This window comes from Microtus pennsylvanicus, chromosome 5, assembly GCF_037038515.1.
Source record: "Microtus pennsylvanicus isolate mMicPen1 chromosome 5, mMicPen1.hap1, whole genome shotgun sequence".
NCBI classification, from domain to species: Eukaryota; Metazoa; Chordata; class Mammalia; order Rodentia; family Cricetidae; genus Microtus; species Microtus pennsylvanicus.
Window position 1 is genome coordinate 116,082,254 of NC_134583.1, and position 20,687 is coordinate 116,102,940.

General features: G+C 42.9%; 1 protein-coding gene across 8 annotated transcripts in view; it reads right to left on the bottom strand.

Annotated features, from left to right (window-relative positions):
* Cpeb3 (cytoplasmic polyadenylation element binding protein 3) overlaps positions 1-20,687 on the bottom strand; it is a 184,680-nt gene that overhangs the window by 35,329 nt on the left and 128,664 nt on the right. For all 8 annotated transcript variants that reach the window (XM_075973925.1, XM_075973926.1, XM_075973927.1 and 5 more), the window contains one exon: positions 14,808-14,926. In XM_075973925.1, the coding sequence (XP_075830040.1) occupies positions 14,808-14,926 (119 nt within the window). The remainder of the gene's footprint in view (positions 1-14,807; positions 14,927-20,687) is intronic.

A 20,687-nucleotide genomic window follows, 5' to 3' on the forward strand; every position in this document is an offset into this window, starting at 1 on the left:
CTGGGTTTTGAATCCAGTTCATTTGAACACAGCACAGACTGTAGGAAACCTGTCACAGTACACCATTTAGTTTTTTGTAATGAATCCATCTACAGGGAACAGAAAATTAGGAATATTTTCTAAGAATTACCTATTTGCCTGGATTTTGAATTCTCATCACCGCCCCAAGTTAAAATATTTTCCTTTCAAACTATATGACATAACACAGATTAACACTCAAGTTAGCCACCAATCACAGAGATACCAAGTACTGACACTTAGAGAAGTGTCTAATTATTAAACTGATTTTCCTACACAAGGTTGATAAAACAAAGGCAAATTTAGTGTGTGTGTGCATGCACACACGCATGCACAATTGTGCATGCAAGAGAGAAAGACAGAGAGACAGACAAGGGGCTAGGTGGGGCAGGGGAAAGAGAGCCATGCTTGTTGCCGGAGTTGGTTCTCCTCCTTTTCTATGTCAGTTCTAGGGTTTGACCTGAGGTCAGTAGGTATGGTAGTGAGCACCTTTAACTGCTGTGCTATTCCACCAATCCATAAGACTTCAAGGAATATAAAAAGAAACCTTTACAACTTACTTCAGTTCTAAACTTCCTAACAATTTTCTTCTTAGAGGATGCATGTTTGTGTGTGCGGTGTATGTGTGTATATGCATAGGCATATATGCCGAATGAGCAGACGTCAGAGAACAATGTCTACAGTCAGTTCTCTCCTGAGGATCCCATAGACCATCAGGCAGTGGCCCTGTCAGGCAGCAGACAACTTTACCTACTGCACCACCTTATCGCCTGCCTACATTTTTTTAAAATTTGGATTTTTAATTTTATGCCCATGGTTTGTACTATTTTATCATGCACTAAGAAATTAAATACCTTATCAGTTTACCCCTAAAACAAATTTCTTTTAATCACAACAGGATTACAAATAATAGCTTAAAAACAAATGGACAAATCAAAAGCAAGGCTACTGTTTCCACCCTAAAAGCTAAGGGTGACACTGCTCCCCAAAAGCAACCAGTCTGGCAAGAGGGTGGCCACCGAGAACCAGCTGGGAAATGGCACCTGTCTGTCCTTAAGGAATAAATATGCCCGTCCTCTGGCTCTCCCAGATTGAGGCAGGACACAGAACAGGTGAATTTCCGTACGTTAGTATCCACGGAATTCATTTCCGGTCTCTGTGGCCTGGCTCAGCACACCTGGTACTCCGCTCTTGCCAACCCTGCCTCTGTCCGCCTCCAGCTCCTCTAAAACTGGCACTGCTCCTTAGAATGCACAGCCTGCACAGCCCTTAAAACTGCTACCAAGTTTACCCAGGCAATTTTTTTAGAAGAGGTTTTTTTTTTTAAATTTTTTTCTTTTCTTTTTATTTTAAACACGGGTGCTCTCACTAGTCAGCAAGAAACCACAAAAATAAAAAAATTCAATCTCTTCCTTAGACTCTGAAAACGGGACCTGTTAGCAATGAAATTTCTTCCTTAGACTCTGAAAACATGGACCCATTAGCAATTCCATCACCACTCCGAAACTTGATCCATCTTTCTGTCACTTCTTTTCTGTTAAATATGGTCAGCTTGGCTAAACGACTAATCCCTGGGGAGTCCCACAAGGTGACTTCACCCTTCAGTAGGGTGTGTCATTAATTTTTAATTACAAACACAAGAATTTCCTGATATTGTAGGGATAAAGACCTAGTGTTACCAGTTAAAGAAATGGGATTGGGGGGGCTGGAGAGATGGCTCAGAGGTTAAGAGCCTTGCCTGTTCTTCCAAAGGTCCTGAGTTCAATTCCCAGCAACCACATGGTGGCTCACAACCATCTGTAATGAGGTCTGGTGCCCTCTTCTGGCCTGCAGACATACACACAGACAGAATATTGTATGCATAATAAATAAATATTTAAAAAAAAAAAAAGAAATGGGATTGGTCTTCTGTACAGAATCCTCTCCTACCGATGCAGCTGAAAGGACCCCCACTCCGCCAGCTGACTTTGGTCAAGGTCACTAGCTCCCACCCTCTTTTTGCTTCAGTTGCTGTCTCAAGGTATTGCTCAGGCTGGTCTCAAGAACTCCTGGACTCAAATAATCCTCCAGCCTCAACCCTCCACCCCCATGTAGCAGAGACTACAAAGTTGTGTACCCCTGACTCCAACTGGAAACACATCACTTTGTTTCAAAATGAAAATAATTCCCATGTGGTTTCCATGGAGATCTGGTTTCATTTCATCAAAATTACAGGAAACATATTACAGACTCTGTAATTGCTGTATGCTATAGCTGTTCAAAGGAACGCTGCCGAAGACCTGGGACCTTCCTGTGAGAGCTTTCATCATTGATGATGGCCTTCCTTCCCCTATCACACCCCCACTTCATCATCTCACACACAACCCCATTCCTTTGCTCTATTCTTGGCATTACAGCTTAGGTAAAAACACAGGAAGAAGGCTTAGGACACAGTGCTGATCAGCCCTATTCATGAAACCTACATTTCCCAGCTGCTGCCAGGAAAGCAGCTGCACAGAACTGGCACCTCCACAGAACTATGCAATGCTGGCACAGACCTACGTCAGCACACTCTCCCCAGCAGCACAGACTTCCCTCTCACAATGGCTGCTCTCTCTGAGATACAAGCTACTTTCACAGACTTGCGCCTCCCTGCAAGCGACAATGCTTCTATAAGCACTTATGAGAGAAAAATGCACAGCTTGTTTTGCTTCAGTTTCATGTTTGAATTATGCCTCAGAAGGCACTCCTGAGGACCATGAAATCTACGTTTGGCTGAATTATGTGTATTCTAAATTCTTATCTTCTGAATCAGTAATATTTTACACAAATCTTGCTGGTATAAACATTTATTTATGCTACATAGTAACTTTAAACACCAGTGTTCAATAAGTCGCGGGGAATGCACCACTAATAAAACCCATAGTCAGTGGTGAAAGCACAAATTCCCCTTCTGAGGTCTCACAATGTGTAGTGCAGAATGTAAGTCTTCAGGGTTGCGGTGTCAGACCACTGCTATTCGAGGAAAGCTGTAGATAATCTGCTCCTCGAAGTTTCAGGGCATTCACAGATGCACTTAATTAAAAACTTGAAGGAAGTCTACAGGAATGAAACCTGCTCAACACTGTTAAACACAACATATCAAAATTTTTTCTATGCAATTTTATTTATTTATTTATTTATTATTTATTTATTTTGAATTTTCGAGACAGGGTTTCTCCGTAGCTTTTTGGTTCCTGTCCTGGAACTAGCTCTTGTAGTCCAGGCTGGCCTCGAACTCACAGAGAGCCGCCTGCCTCTGCCTCCCGAGTGCTGGGATTAAAGGCATGCGCCACCACTGACCGGTTTCTATGCAATTTTTTTTTTTGGATTTTTCGAGACAGGGTTTCTCTGTAGTTTTTGGTTCCTGTCCTGGAACTAGCTCTTGTAGACCAGGCTGGCTTGAACTCACAGAGATCCGCCTGTCTCTGCCTCCACCGCCCGGCGCCACCACCGCCTGGCTTCTATGCAATTTTTTAACATAATACCTACTACTGTTCATATTTGGACAAAACTGCCTTGCTGCAAAGTCTACCATAAAGTACCCTGGATGACTGACTGGCCAGAACACGGCTGAAAAGATCTGAGAGCCAAGGCATTTTCCTTATTTCCTGTTATTGCTTTGTAAAGGTTACCTCTACAGAAATCAACTTCAAATAGATAAGAGTAAATTTAAAGCCGGGTGGTGGTGGTGCACGCCTTTAATCCCAGCACTCAGGGAGGCAGAGACTGGCAGATCTCTGTGAGTTCAAGGCCAGCCTAGTCTACAGAGCAAGTTCCAGGACAGGCTCCAAGACTACAGAAAAACCGTCTAGAAAAACAACAACAACAAAAAATCATAAATGTAATATAGTAAATTAGTTAATACATTTAAATATTAGCTGTCCAAAAAATTAAAAGTCCTCAGACTAAATTTCATCAAATATATGTTACCAAATCACTTTAGTTATTTTTGCTACCAATAAAGAATAAAATACTAAATATGGATTTAAATTTAAAACTAAAATTTCATTCACATAAAGATAAAGGTGATTAGTAGAAATAAAATCAGGTCAACTACTAAGAAAACATTAAGAAACAAATGGATCATTTCTTTGGACTGAAGGACATATACTAAAAGTCACTGGCTAAAAAAGATTTTAATGAAACTTAACAAAACCTTCCAAATTAAAATGTAAACATGTATTTTTGTTCTATTTTTAATTACAGAACAAAAAAAAAAACCACAATGGCCTTGCATACTGGCACGTGCCTTTAATCCTAGCACTTGGGAGGCAGAGGCAGACAAAGCTCTGTGAGTTCGAGGCCAGCCTGGTGGTCCACATAGAGTTCCAAGACAGTTAGGGCTATACACAGGGAGCCTGTGTAAAAAGAAAAAAAAGGAAGGCAAGAGGAAGGGAGGGAAAGAGGGAGGGAGAGAAGAAAGGAAAGAAAAAGGGAAGAAAGGAAGGAAGGAATGAAAGAGACTAAAGGACTTCAAGTTTTTTTGTTTTGTTTTAAACATCACTTAGCCTTCCTACAATTTTAGGATTCTCTATTTAGACTAAGCATTTTGATATTCATAGATCAAATAATCTTGCGGGCACTCATTTGGAACACCTTGCTCTATATTCCATCCTTCTGGTTATGCCCCCCCCCACTCGAAAATCCTACTGCAAGGTGTCTTGTTCCCATGTGTCTATTCCAAGGCAATTCTAAAACTCAACAAACACTGCAATCTGATGTCAGTGCAGGCATCTGAGCCAATATTTTCCCATCACCAACCAGCTGGCTATTAGTTCTCTTTCTTATAAAGCTCCTCTCAGAGCTGAGAACCTGTCTACTCTAACCCCCTTTCTGATATCCTGTTTGTTCCATTCCATACCCTTCAAATTCCTACTCAGATTCTTTGAGAAAAGAGCATTTTTCTTCCCCAAGCCTACAATCCTTTACATGAAACAGAAAAGCAATAGTGTGAACTATTCGGAATGCTCTCTCTCCACAGCAAGCTGCAGAATCCCAGCTCAGCCTTACTGCCAGGGTGAGTCAGCTAAGCACAGGCACCCTGACATATAGCTGCCACGGGTCAGTTGGAGTGATGGATTCTGATCCATGTCAGCTGTCAGCAAGTCTATTTTAGGTACCACAGCCCTCATCAAATCACTAAAGTGTGCCAGCAGGGGCAGAAAGAGAGCTTTTAGAGTTTGTAAATTTCTTTGCCTCTTTCATGATACAAGGACCTGCTTTATTATTAAACACCAAAAACTAACAGTCGTAGCAGCAGGATTTGTGGATCGAACTTTTCAAAGCACATACATATTTGGAATTTCAATTTGAGCCAATTTTCATCTCATAGATACTAATAAGCAGATCAGTCAATTTCCAGGAAGAGTTACCATCTATTATTCTAAAGTACTCATCTCTACTGATGGAGAGAACTGGAGACAACCCCAATTAACTCCCAGGAGGAGAAGAAAGAATAGAACCCAGCAAATGATCAATCCTTGGCATTTTGTTTTGTTTTTAAAGACAGGGAGGGTTGTCTGTGTAACCTTGGCGGTGCTAGAACTCATTCTATAGACCAGGCTAGCCTCCAACTCTAGAGATGCACCCGTCTGCCACCCAAGTGCTAGGATTAAAGGTGTGCACCACCACCGCCCCAGTCCTTGGCCTTGATAAGAGTTCTGTATTCTACATAGCCCTGGGGCTACAGGTCAAACCCTCTAACCCTCTAGCCCAGTGGTTCTCAACTGGTGGATCTTGACCCCTTTGAGGTCAAATGGTCCTTTTACAGGGGTCACCTAAGACTATCAGAAAACATATTTACATTATGATTCATAACAGTAGAAAAATTACAATTTTAAAGTGGCAACAAAAATAATTTTATGTTTGGGAATCACCACACCATAAGGAACTGTATTAAAAGGTTGGAGCATTAGGAAGGTTGAGAACCATGGCTCTAACTGATCCTCAGACAATAGAAGGCTCAGAGAACCTCATTGGAAGAGCCAGAACTCTTTCTGGAAAGGTAGGCAAATTCTCTTGTGCTCCCAGGATGCTCCAAGTGCCCTACCAGGCTTAGTCCAGGTACAAAAGGTAAGCGCTGTGACTTGCCCTACGCTATAGAGCCCACTCCACACAGGGCTTTACAGCTGCTTAGGAACCTTCAGCTAATGAAGCATGGTGTCTGTGTACTCTTTCATATGGGTGCTTAGTGAACAAATACAGAATAAATAAACCACACTACAAAATGGCTATGGAATGCATGCATGCACTATGCTGGGGTTAATAAAGCCAATATTAATTAAATGCTACACAGAAGACAAAGCAAACACTTTCCTGTAAAGAAATGCTTTCCTGACTGAGTCATGTCATCAGCACATTCTTCTCCGTCCATGACTCCCCAACCCCAAATATTCCCTACGATGATTCTCTGGGTATCTGAGGCTCCCTGGTTCACTTACCAGTCACACACCTACTTCCCTTCATTAGCGCTAGGGTCCTCTGAGGCTGCGCTCACACATCTGTGTGGTCCTGATTGCCCAGGAAAGTATGCAGCCCTGATGAATGCTCTATGAAGAGTTGATGAGGAATGATGCTCTTTCCCCTGCCTCCTTTTTGAAAGAGAGAGTCTTACCATGTAGTCCACTCTGTTCTCAAACTCAAGATCTTCTCGGTGCTGGGATTATAGGTAGGTACCACCACACCCAGCTTGGCTACTGTCCTCCCACAGCTCCCAGAACATGTTCCTCATTCTTCAACTTCCGGGGGTATAGGGATAATGCACTGTGTTGGTTACCAGTGGGTGCTCTGGGGCTTTGGCTTACTCTGTGCCCATTTCTGCTGTTACTACGTAACAGGTTAGCCATGGAATTAGACTCAACCTTGTGCTCATCCTCATCAAATGCCACTTAAAGCTGACTGGCTTTGAAACTGCCAGCACTTTATACACCTAAATGCATCTCTCTGCTATGCATTTTCTTTTCTTTTCCAGAATGGCACAGACTTTAATATGAATTCATTTTTGGGTTAAGAAGCATTTTAGAAACCATTTGCTTATTATTTCATGTACATGAGTGTTTTCTTATGTGTTTGTATGTGTACCACATCACATGTATGTAGGATGCTGCAAAGGTCAGAAGAAAGTATTTGATATTGGAGTTACAGATGGTTGTGAGTTGCCGTGTGGGTGCAGGGAATTGAACCCTGGGTCCCTGAAAAAGCAGCCAATTCTCATTAACCAAAGAACCATCTCTCCAGCCCCTAAGTGATCTTTTAAAAGTATACGGAGTTCTTGTAAACTAATAACCACTAAGAGAAAGCAAGATATGAGCTATACATTTTCTAAAGTTACACTTACCCTTACTATAACCATATGCTATACAAATGGTCTAAATCTGAGGGAACCAAGGATCTAAAATTGAAACTATTTCAGGACTGAAATCAAGGCTTCTCTGACTCCACTTTAACTATGTCGCCAGCATGTGAAGTTCCCTATTCTCTAGGCCACTGGCTGGAGCCAGAGATTCCTGGTGGACTGAAGATGTATCTCTTCTAGTAAGCAACCACTTTCTTCTCTTCAAACTCAAATCTGCCTGTCCTCTATACATTAGAAATGGCCAACAGTAGCTGAGGGCTCAGTAGTCAAGTATTTGCCTAGAATGACCACGGTCCTCTGTGCATGTCCCAGCACTAACAAAAACAAGAAAGGAAGTGGCTAATACATTATTCCTTGATCTACTGACAAAACTAGCAGTTAGTGAATCTCTCTCATGTTGTGATATTTTGATTGTGTTCTGACAAATAAAGCTTGCTTGGAGTCAGAGAAGCAGAAGCAGCCACCAGTCACCTCCTACCTCTATCATTCCTCGGTCTGCCCCGCCTTACTACTTCCTGTCTCCTTTCTGTCTACAGTTCTCCAAACTTCCATGATTAATTTAGGTCAGCTAGTGGCTAGCTGTGCCCTCTGACTCCAAGCAATGTCAGAATATAATAAAAATATCACACAACACTCTCACACAGAAAAATGATTTAGCAATGCAACTAGCGTTATTATTTGGTGATTTTAAATTTCAGATTCATAGCCTCAAGCAATCTTGTACCCAAGCAAAGCAATTTGGTTCAGTGCCTACATACATGTGAATATATGTAGTTCCATGCTACTAGGAAAGGATTGTTGCTAACAGTATGTTGATTACTAAAACTCTTAAGAGGAATTCACACCTCAGCATTCAGGTTGGAGGTCTGGAGAAATGGCTCAGTGGTTAGGAGCATTTGCTGCTCTGGCAGAGGACCTGAGTTCGGTTCCCAGCACCCACATCAGACAGCTAACAACTGCCTGTAACTCCAGCCCCAGGGCATATGATGCCTTCTTCTGACCTCAACAGGGCATTACACTTATCTGCACAAACCTACTCAAGATAGCACACATACACATAAAATAAAATCCATTTAGGTTACTGAGCTTTTCCTGGGAAGAAGTGTATTCTTTGAGTGTGTTTCAGATAACTAATTTCATAGGAATCTACATAAGAGTCATCTCCAAAGTAGGAATATAAAATTTAGAGTTAAACCTAAATTTACAAATTTATATATTGTAAGATAATTTTACAGCCTGGCTAAATTAATGTTTCTTGGTATTTTGGGGATATGGAAATTTAAATTAAAGGTGAAAATTAATATATAATGCACAAAGTTAAGTATACAATCAATGATACCCATTGCTGTTATGAGTCTTTGGTACACGAGACTTTCAAGATAGCTGTCGACTGGACATGTGCTCTTTAAGACACTTAGGTAAACACTGAATATAATCCCTTAAGCAAAGTATTGCCTGTCTTGTTCACTGGCTTTTATGTAGCATCCTGGCAACACAGAACTTCCATTTTACCTCCCTAAAAATGGCATAGAGCATCCAAAGGCTCAAGCTCTAAGAAGCTCTGGACTCACTTGCAAGTTCAGAAACTAAGAAGAAAATAGGAGGCACTATTGTCTTATGCCAGACAAGGATTTCCTTCTTTGGAGAAGCTCTTGGAAAAAGGTACCCAAATCATGATCAAGGTTATAAATTTAAGGAAATCAAGGTAAAAACTGTTAAAGACTTCCTAGGTGGGACAAGACAATATGACAGCCATGGATTCTAAAATGGATCTACAAACTCAGATTTAACTGAGCCAGGCCAAAATTAAAGTTAGGGTTTAGTAGGCAGTGGGTGGAGAATTACCTGTCTTGGTAGACATGCCACGAGTAGAAAGATGAAGCGGTCAATCCAGGTGCCCTGTAATAGTCTTATTGGGGGGGGGGGTTGCTTTTCATTTGTTTTTGATGACTGCTATACTAGGTATAATGTTATAGAGAGTAAAATCATAAAAAAAAGGCCATAAAACACTTAGCATTTGATAAAGGTTTGGAAGTAAGGATAGGAATTTGACCTTGAGACAGAAGCAAACATATTTCAGTTTGATTAAAGCATGAGGGTAAAGGGGGAAGGAGAGCAAGTTAAAGTGCTTGCCATATAATCAAGAGGACTGGTGTTCAGGTCAGTAGAACCCAGGTTGGCATGCCAGCTTGCCCATAGTTCCAGCCTCAGCAAGTAGAGACAGAGGACCCTGAGTAAGCTGGTTAGCAAGACTAGCCTTGTTACTGAGCACCGGATTTGACTGAGATATCCTGATTCAAAGAATAAGTAGAAAAAAGCCAGGCAGTGGTGACGCACTCCTTTAGTCCCAGTACTCGGGAGGCAGAGGGAGGCAGAAGGGGGCAGAGGGAGGAGGATCTCTGTGAGGTTAAGGCCAGCCTGGTCTAACAGCGAGTTCCAGGACAGCCAGAGCTGTTACACAGAGAGACCCTGCATCAAATAACCAAAAAAAGGTAGCAAAGCAATGAAGAAAGATGTTCCATATTGATCTCACACCTCTTCATGTATGCAAACACACATATCAAAACATACTACAAACATGCATGCACTCCACAGATACACATGCAAAAAGGGAAAGTAAATGAATAAATATGAAGGTCAGAAAAAAAAGCAAAAACGGTAAGGTTGGGGAAAAATTGAAGCTTGACTGGGAAGTTGTCTGTCTCTGTAACTAAGGAAGAGTGACTAAACACGCTAGAAATCCCATGATAGGCACATAAAGTAGGTCAAGAGAGACTGGAGTGACAGACTGGACAGAATTAAGAACTGAAACATGGGCCAGTGAGACAGCTTAGCAGGTGAAGACACTGAACACCACCCAGATGACCTAAGTCCCACGGAAGGACCGGCATGAGAAAGGCAAACAGAGTTGTCCTCTGGCCTCCACATGTGCCCCACACACATACACATGCACATAGAAACCAATTATAAAGCAATTTTAAAAACAACTGAAACAGGGCTGGAGAGATGGCTCAGTGGTTAAGAGCATTGCCTGCTCTTCCAAAGGTCCTGAGTTCAATTCCCAGCAACCACATGGTGACTCACAACCATCTGTAATGGGGTCTGGTGCCCTCTTCTGGCATATACACAGACAGAATATTGTATACATAATAAATAAATAAATATTTAAAAAAAACAACTGAAACAGTAAGCAGCAACTAATTCCAGCTTCCCTGCCTCCATCATTTTTTTCACTGATTTTTGTTTTTCAATTTTTAAGTGGATGGTCATTACCTGAGCAACAGTCCAAAAACCTAACTTACATAAACACATGCCAGCTTGGTAATACAGTTTAAATTCCTTTCATGGTGTTTCTCATTCCATTAACTCTGGCCAGTCTTCCAGAAGCAAGGATCATTGTTGGACATGGTGACACATGACTTTAGTCCCAGTACTTGGGAGGCAGAGGCAGGCACATTTCTGAATTTGGGCTCAGGCTGGTCTACAAATCTATTCTAGGTCATGCCGAAGTTGCCCAGACAAGACAAGTCGATGCTTATTTAACGCCTCCTTCCTTCTCTCCAATCACCATCTAGCTCTGCGGGGTTCAGGCAGGTCTCCTGCTCTATAGTTTGTTGTTTGAACCTTCAGATTGTGTTTATTTATTGCCTACCTGGAAGGGGCCACTGTTCATAACATCTACCTACTTCACTAGAAGCGCAGACATCACTGTAGGCAGCCTTTGGGCTGACAGCACAACACGGAGACATTAATTATGAAAGCTCTGCCTTAGCCTACGCTTGTTTTCAACCAGCTCTTATAACCTAAACTATGTTCTGCCATGTGGGGCTACCTCTCCTCTATCTCTCACTTCCTGTTTCTTCTCCATGTCCCGCTGGGGAATCCATGCACCTAGATTCCTTCTTCCAATTTCTCTCTGTGTCCGGAAGCTCCACCTATTCTCTCCTGCCTAGCTATTGGCCATTCAGTTCTTTATTAAAACCATTTGGCTCTTTATTAAAACCAATTAGAAGGTGCCTTATGCCTAAATAAATATTCTGCAACAACCGTCATCTGCTGGGGTGTCTGGGACTGGTGAACGGTGGAGCTCCTCTCTCTGCAGGAAGAAAGGGAGTCACAGATCTTTTTTTTTTTAAAGATTTATTTATTTATTATGTATACAGTATTCTGTCTGCTTGGATGCCTACAGTCAAGAAGAGGGCACCAGATCTCATTACAGATGGTTGTGAGCCACCATGTGGTTGCTGGGAATTGAACTCAGGACCTCTGGAAGAGCAGCCAGTGCTCTTAACCTCTGAGCCATCTCCCCAACCCAGGGAGTCACAGATCTTAAACTACAACATTTCCTTCCTTCCTTCCTTCCTTCCTTCCTTCCTTCCTTCCTTCCTTCCTTCCTTCCTTCCTTCCTTCCTTCCTTCCTTCCTTCCTGACTAAAGAGTCAGAATAATCAGGCAACAAACAGAGTTCTCTCTGCCATCTTTCAGAACCAAAGTTATACACAGAACAATCCATATGAATCATTTAACTGAAGAAAAAGACCAAAAAACCCCACCTATCTAATATCCTAAAACCCATTAGTTTGGGATCCACTTAGAGAGAAGCATGATCCTGGACAAGACAGCTTAGAGTAGACTTCACTTTGGGCCCTGCACTGGGGAAAAAAAATCTGAATAACTGGATCCACTTAACTGGAAGAGGGGTTCGATCTGAGGAAAAGGAATAAATAAGGACAAAGGGTAGAAAAATCTACAAGGTAACTTTTGGAACCCGATATATTTCCAAGGGAACCCTACAAGGAGTCAGAAAGAACTAAACTCAACTGCCAGGGTACTGGGATCCTGAAGGGTGGAGCATGAACGCTAGCCAGCCTAAGACACGGAACAAAGAGGAACCACTCTGAGAAAGCCTGGTGAATGAGCTCTGGAGACCAAGCTTCTGTTTCCTGGGTCCTCATGGACTGGAAGGTTGACTCTAGCGGTCACTTTCTGTGGGGCATCTGCATGAGCTGGGATATGCACGAGCCAGTGGAGAGGCACGACTAAATGAAGCTGGGAACAGTGGAGGGAGAGCTAATGCCAAGAAGAGAGGCTGTGAACCTGGAGACAAAAGACTGGAACCCAACATGAAATGTACTTCCTTCGAATTGGAGATATCATCAGGGAGGGGTTTTCTCTTGACATTTTAACCAAACTATTAATGCTGGAAACCCTGAGTATGTCTGGGCCAAAGAAACATGTACTTGATAGTTACCATTAGAATTTATCACTCTGCAGTAAAAACAACCCCTCCAGCTCAGAAAAGGCAGACTGCGATCAGGTAGGTGAAGGGAAGCTAGCTTCCAGCAGAGAAAGTTACACTAATATGCTTGAAGTCCCTAAAGTCCAGAGCAATGTTGTGCTTAGCGTGCAAACACTCAAGAGCAGTGGTGCTATCTCCACCCACCTATGCTTGCAACCGTCAGTTTGCTCCCCTCTCAAGAGACACCTTGTCCAGGTGAGGGCCCTCCTACCAGACGCCATCTCCTCCTTTCCATATAGAGCCAGTCACATGGAACTTCTAAGCCCGTCTCACCTCCTCATCTCAATTCTACCGTTAGTTCTCTATTGTGGACATGATTATGTCGTCATGTGCCTCTATCCATTTGCCTTTTTACGTATAAAATGTCTTCTAATCCTCTCCTACAGTGCATGGCCAGTTCAACCATAACCTTTCCTAGTTCACGCTCACTGACTTTTCACTGACTGTCAGGGGCAGGACATCTCTGCAGATAGATTATTAAGACAAATTGCCAAATTTGGTAGAGACTTCCGAATCTGAGAGAACTCCAAAGGACTTAAGTAATTTTAGGCTTATTATTCAGGTGATGTATTACATGCTCTTCCTATCAGTAAGTCCCCATGTCTCCCTCACCATGCACACACTTTTTAAATAAAGCTCAAAGTTAGCAAAGGTTCCCCACCCACTTATTTCCCAACCTATACAGCCATAGTATTTAACATTGTCATCATTGTTACCAAAATTTGGCAACAGTCTCAGAACTTACAGTGATACTTTCATAATGGCTAAAATCCTTATTTCTTTTTCTGTATTGACCTTTCTGCCATGACTCAATAACCCCATTTGTAGTAATTTCCTCTTCTACTTACATACTAATTCCCCTCCTTATAGGTGACCAAGTCCCAGAGGCATTCTTCTGCAAGTCGGGAACCCTGTTCTTCCCAGCAGGTGTGGCTGCATAGCTGAGCTCTCTGTCCTGAACTACGGCACCATGCAGGACAGATAGCAGCAGAGAGTTATATCTGCACAAGTACTCACTCTCCATTGAGTGATTCTACATTAATTTTATTTTTTCAGCAACCCAGGGAAGAATGACTGTTTGTCCCATTTTAAAGTTGGGAAAAACCATTATTTACCAAGACAGCATGGTTTACTGGGAATCAAGCAGATAGATATTTAAATATTAAAGTTAAGACTCAAGCTCAGAATTTCTATAGCTAACCCAAACTCTTCGCAGACACATTCTAAGAATATATTTAGCGGCCGGGCAGTGGTGGCACACACACTTTTAATCCCAGCACCCGGGGGGAGGCAGAGGCAGATGGATCTCTGTGAGTTTGAGGCCAACCTGGTCTACAAGACCTAGTTCCAGGATATGTTCCAAAGTTATAGAGAAACCCTGTCTTGAAAAACAAAACAAAACAAAACAAAAAAAACCAACAAAAACAAAAACCTATATATACTTAGCCAACCAAGTGAGCCCCAGTATCTCGTATCTGGTGGATGCTCTAGGCCCTAGATACAGTTTCAGCCCCTTCCCCATTCCACATCACTATTTTTAACTACTTCCCACTCCAAGGACCAAGCCTTTACATACAAACTTCTCCCACCCATTTGTTTACAGTTTCAGTGCCATGCTCTCTGTCCTGCCCTTCTCCTGTCCTGCTGAAACTGTCCATTTAGAGTGTGACCTGCTGGCCTACCCACTGGGTGGCTGTAGATACAACCCAGCATAAAGACTTACATTCAAGGACATATACACATGACCAATTATGATACTTCAAAAAAGAAATTCCTCCTGTTCTTGATCTGAAATAATCAGAATAACAGAAAAAAGCTGCCAAAACCTCTAAGAGCCTTGCTCACCTCAACTCAGGTTTTCCAACTAGGAGTCAGCTTACCAAGCTGTAGGTGGGTGTCAAGGACACATTTGTTTACCTGTGGTCCCAAAAGTGTAAGATGAAATTTGAGTACTTTTTAATTAACTTCTCATCACTAGCAACCGTCCTAGCTCCACACAGCAAGGTTAGCTCAGGTAAGAGCTCCTAATCGCAGCATTTCCACGACAAGGAGGAAGAACAGCTAGTCATCTGCATATGTGCTCTGGGAAAGCAGCAGCTGGCTACACATCACTTACCGGCTTATCCTTGATGGTGGGGCTGGACACACACAGGTACAGTTTCCCATCCTCTTCTAGGCAGGCATCTATCAAAGCTTGCACTGAGCTTTCTTCCTGGAACAGCAGGAAGGCATAGCCTTGGGGAGAACAAAACAAAAGGATGGAAGAGATCAGTACTTCAACCTGGAAGCAGTAGTGAAAATGTTATCTGCGGCAGGTGTGGGGCTCACTCCTGTAATTCTAGTGTTCAGGAGGCTGAGGCAGGAGGCTTGCCATGTAGTGCTAACTGGAGTTACACAGTAGTTACAGACTAGTCTGGGCTACAGATTAAGAAATCTATTGCTTCACTGTTAATAAATTCTTAATAAACCCTGGATATTCAAATGGGGCAAATGGACTTGAGAACCCCTGTGCTAGGCACTAAGACAATTATCTTGCTTAATTGAATCACATGTTGCTGTGATAACTGGTTGCTCAGATATCACTGTTTAATTGTCATAGCTACTCAAGGAAGCAATTCCTCTGTGGAATTTCCACAAAATAGGTCTTGCCCTCACTAATGAAGACAGGTAGACTCCACATAATGCAAACTACAAATGGCAGCCAGGAAATAAGCATCATTTCCATCCATCAAGCAAGAGCCTTGACTCATGTGCAGCAGGGATGGGTGCTGAAATACTGTGCCAAGTGAAAGGAGCCAGAAGAGGCAAATCAAGACAACAACAAACAAACAAAAATGCAAAAAAACAGATAATGGCTACCTTTAACTAAAGGGCAGGGGGAATACAGTTCTTTTTGAGATAAAGATTTTTCTAAGATTGATCCTAGTGACTGATGGTTATACAAGTCTACAAATATATAGAAAGCTATTGAATAACACACATTAAATCGATGAAATACATATGCATGTGAATTAGAGCTCCACAAACCTGCTTTGTAAACAGCCCAACAGGCTGATGTGTATTTATATGCTATTGCTGCTGTTTCCCCAAGGAATATTCTCCTGGCAGAATTACAATCTCCAGATGTCAATGTTTTTTTCTCTTAAAGCGTTTAAAGATTTTTAAGTTTATTCTTTGTATACTTGTATACAATGTGTTTTAATTGTATTCACCTTCCTCTCTTTGCTCCCTCCTCCCCCATGGAGTCCAGTTAGGCCTGCCCATATGTGTACAGGTGTGAGGTCATCCACTAAACATAAACAAACTACCAGTGGCTATACTCCTAAAGAGCTATCAACTGCTAACAGCTCCTCAGCTAGGGATGGGATCTGTGAGGCCCTCCCCAGCCTGTGTTGAAATTGTGGCTGGCTCAGAATGTGCCGGTACCCAACGCTGTGGTAAGTTCAGGAGTGTCATGGCCACGTCACATCCCCAAGGCAGCAGTTCACGGCACTCCTCTCCACCCTCCTGCTTTTACATCCTTACAGCCTTGTTTTCCTGCTGAGATGCTCTCTGAGCCCTGGGTGGGGTGGGAGAGGATTTGGATATAGAGGTCCCACCTACAGGCAGTGGATATGGTCACTTGCTATCTTCACTTTGACCACAAACATCAATATTAATGGAAGGGATTTCCATGGACATAGCTGGGGGTGGGATTGTTTTATTTATTTATTTTTTAATGATATGTGTGGTTTCCCTGTTGTGACAGGGTCTGACTAGTCCAGGCTGGCCAAGAACTGGTTGTGTAACTTTAGTTAGCTTCAAACTCAACGTCTTCCTATTTCAGTTTCTGAAGAGTTGGGAAGATAAGCGTGGGCCTTTACATCTTGCTTGCAATGTAATTTTAAATTGACATGCAATAACTATACAAATGTGTGGCTCCACATGATGATAATTTGATACATGAACATAAAGCATGATGGCCCAATCCTGAAAATTAGTGCCTCAGACATTTATTTCACTGTGCTGGGAGGTCTAAACACTTCTCGTCCACCATCTTTTTCTTATTAAAGGACAACTCCCTTTATGACCATCCTGTCTATTGGTCACTGGGAAGGTGAACAGTCTGGGTCAGGAGTCAGGAGACCTGGATCTGGGGGTAGGTCCTAAAACTCACTAGCTGTGTGCTGTGACTGCTGACAGTAAACCACGCCCATTTACGGCACACCCTGCACTGATAACGGCTTTGTGCTCATGCATCGGTGCATCTTCCTGGCCTATGAAGGAGGGACTGTTTTCAATTCTGTTTCCCTGTTCAGGGAATTACATGGTGTGATTAAGTGCCTGGTTTGAGGTCATAAATGGTGGAACTGTCAACTTTAAACATTTCTTAGTCTCTTCAGGTCTTTTATCCTATAAAAGGAAGAAAACGCTTGTCCTTTTCACCTTACAGTGATATTAAACTGTATTAATATATGCAAATATGCCCTGTAAATGGGAGTATCACACAAGTGTTGGCTTTCCTTTTCATGCATCTTTTATTGTTCTGAATTATGGACGAGTGTGTGCGTGTGAGGAGGGGCACACAAATGCAGGTGGAATGGATGTGTGTGTGCGCGTGAGGAGGGGCACATGATTGCAGGTGGGATGGGTGTGTGTGTGCGCGCGTGAGGAGGGGCACATGATTGCAGGTGGGATGGGTGTGTGTGTGCGCGCGTGAGGAGGGGCACATGATTGCAGGTGGGATGGGTGTGTGTGTGTGTGTGTGAGGAGGGGCACATGATTGCAGGTGGGATGGGTGTGTGTGTGCGTGCGTGAGGAGGGGCACATGATTGCAGGTGGGATGGGTGTGTGTGTGTGTGTGTGTGAGGAGGGGCACATGATTGCAGGTGGGATGGGTGTGTGTGTGTGTGTGTGTGTGTGAGGAGGGGCACATGATTGCAGGTGGGATGGGTGTGTGTGTGTGTGTGTGTGTGTGAGGAGGGGCACATGATTGCAGGTGGGATGGGTGTGTGTGTGTGTGTGTGTGTGTGTGTGTGTGTGAGGAGGGGCACATGATTGCAGGTGGGATGGGTGTGTGTGCGCGCGTGAGGAGGGGCAGATGATTGCAGGTGGGATGGGTGTGTGTGTGTCAGCGTGTGAGGAGGAGCACACGAGTGCAGGCACCTGAGGAAGCCAGGGTGTTGGAGTCTCTGAAGCGAGAGCTACAGCTGGTTGTGAGCCTCCTGATGCAAGTGCTGGGAACTGAACTTGGGTCCTCTGAAAGACCAGTAAGTGCTCCTAACCACTGAGTCACCTCTCCAGCCCCCATTTCTAATTATTTATGATGTGTGTAAAATTAAATTTGAGCTGTTGCCTATGACCTCATAAAGATTAGAATCCCAGTGAATGATATGTACTACATTCTACTTGGCATTTACAAAGTATTTGGTCAATAAATGAAGTAATCTAGATATGGAAAAAAAAACATCCTTAATTAAAATTACTTGATGGGCTGCACAGTACCAAACAATAAAGTGACTGAGCACCTGCTCTCACGGTCATTAGCCATGTCCACCATGAGAGAACTGACAAATGTTTTATTAATAAAAGTCAATTAACTATACCTATAAATACTGTTTCTGTAATCATAAGTTTGATGGCAGGTTCTATTTGAATTTTTTTGCTTTGTTTTAGCCAAAAACTCTTCTCCGTTACCTCTTCAGCTCTGTATCAGACACAAGTTCATAAAAAGCCTCCAGCTTCAGTCATGGCGACTGAGGTGTGTGGGGATCTCTAAGACCTGTGAACAACGGGAGCCTTCAGCTCAGAGCCAGACTGAGGAATGAGAGTGGCCACAGCCACTGTCACGACCCGGGGTGATGCTCAGGAGGGTCAGAATGGAATCCCTAGCTCTCCACTGGTACCAAGTGGGTTAGAAGAGTGGGGCTGGAACAGAGAGGGACTTCAGACAAACATGGACTGGCAGGGCAATTTCCTTAAGGAGAAAGAACAGGAAGGTATAAGGGCACAATTCCAATTTATTTGGCTAGGTTCTTGAATGGTAAATTTAATTAAAAGGACCTTTTCTTTTAATGCCTGAGAACATACTAAGAGTTGCCTCCAAAATATTCTTGGTTCCTTTTTAAATACAAAGCTTTCTAAAATTTTAAATGTAATTTTCATATTATAATTTTAAGTATTTGGTTCCCCCATATAAATAGAAATCATTACCAAGCTTACTACTGTGACTGCCAGGCCTTGGGTGTTCAAAATGTCCTAGGAACTGGGCTAAGAAGCATATTTGTTGGTTCATCTCATCCCACAGGCTCAGTGGAGTAAATCAGTTTTCATTATCACTGTTTCACAGATGAAGAGTTTACAGGAATTCTCAGATTCAAAGTTAGGGGTTGAATTTGGGGTTAAAACCCAAGCCAGATCTGGAAACTCACACAGCTTGTTACCAATTATCAACACTGTCTCATCTAAAAATAACAAGAGAAAATGTCACCAAGGACACACCTTTAACATTTTTTTTTCTTTTCCATGAGAATGAACAACAAGCTCCTGAGTGTAGACTAGGAATACTAGTGTTCACTGCTCTGGCCCAGAGTAAGAACGGGCTGCTCTAAGGCAGTCGCTACGCAAGCCACAAAGAACTATTTACTACTTGTTCACAGACAATGCCTTTACAGAGAAGTAAGAAAATTAATCTCTTCTTCAAAGAGTTGACTTATGGTGCTTGACCTGAACACATAGGAACATAAACAACAAACTCACTAAGTCTCTAAGGAATATGAAGTTAGAAGATGCTCTCTTTGGAGACGCAGTGAGTCTGTGTAAAGGTAGATCTGCTCCTCTCTTGTAATGCCTGTCATGGAGAACACAAGCTCTGCTGAGGCTTCCTGCTCCATGAGGATGTGAATGCCACCCCTTAGAACAGGCATGCTCTTCTACGCATTCGTGTAGCTGCTTTTGTGGACTACTGGACAGATGTCACATATGAAGACTATGATGACATTCAACAATTTATCCCTGTCCTGCCATTGTAGGTCTAGAAATGGCCACCTTCTTCTGGGTCTGTGTCTCCAACTCAGGGCAGCAGACTTCTTGGCCCTGAAATCTTTAGTCTCTGCAGGCATGTACTAGTCAATTTCAGCCTAGACTGCTTCTTTTGCCTGTTTCAGACTCCAGCTCTTTCACTGGGAATATCAGATAGCCTACAGCAGCTGCTGGATACCCTCAGCAAGAAACTGGCCATGGCTGCCAGGCTTTAGAGGGTCAAAAAACTTTCTAAAGTCAAGCAATGGTCCCTTGTGGCAGCTGACTCACTGCCTATGACCTGTACCGGCCTTTAAAATGTTATTGGTGTTTTACATGCTTCAAATAATAGACATAAATGAGAAGAAAATTCCAGTATGTGGGGCTATGGGCTGGTTTGTATTTATAAAATGGTGGCCAACAAACATATGGGTTTCTGATCAGGTCAGAGTAACCCTGAAAAGGTAAGTCCAAGCCTTGAATATGCAGAAAACTCTCACTTCACAAAATCCAAGCTCCCCCAACCTCGCACAACCTTCCTAGAACAATCTGAAGGGCAACTCAGCCCGAGCCGCCTGCATTCAGATTTTTTTTTTAAATGACACAAGCAGTCTGTTTCAAACATTCTCTCTGACCTTGAATTTCAGGTCAGAGGACTTACCTGGTTTGCCTCGGGAGGTTTGTCTTTGGATTCATTTCAAGAGAACCAAAAATATCTAGGAGGCGCAGAGCATGACAGTAGCCGCTGGCTCTACAAAGATGAGCGCCAGCAGAGAAGGACCCTGCCCTGGAAACACTAAGATTCATATCGTCTGTACATAAGGATGCAAGGATGACTATTAACACGGCAGGCATGGCACTGTGGGCGTGTCCTACAGAACACCAGGAAAAAACACTGCAGCAGACTTATCCACCCAGAACTTACAGAGAGGAAGCCAGTTCAGGAAAACAGACCACGGCAGCAATAGACAGGACACATTCAGACTCGCGTGTAAAG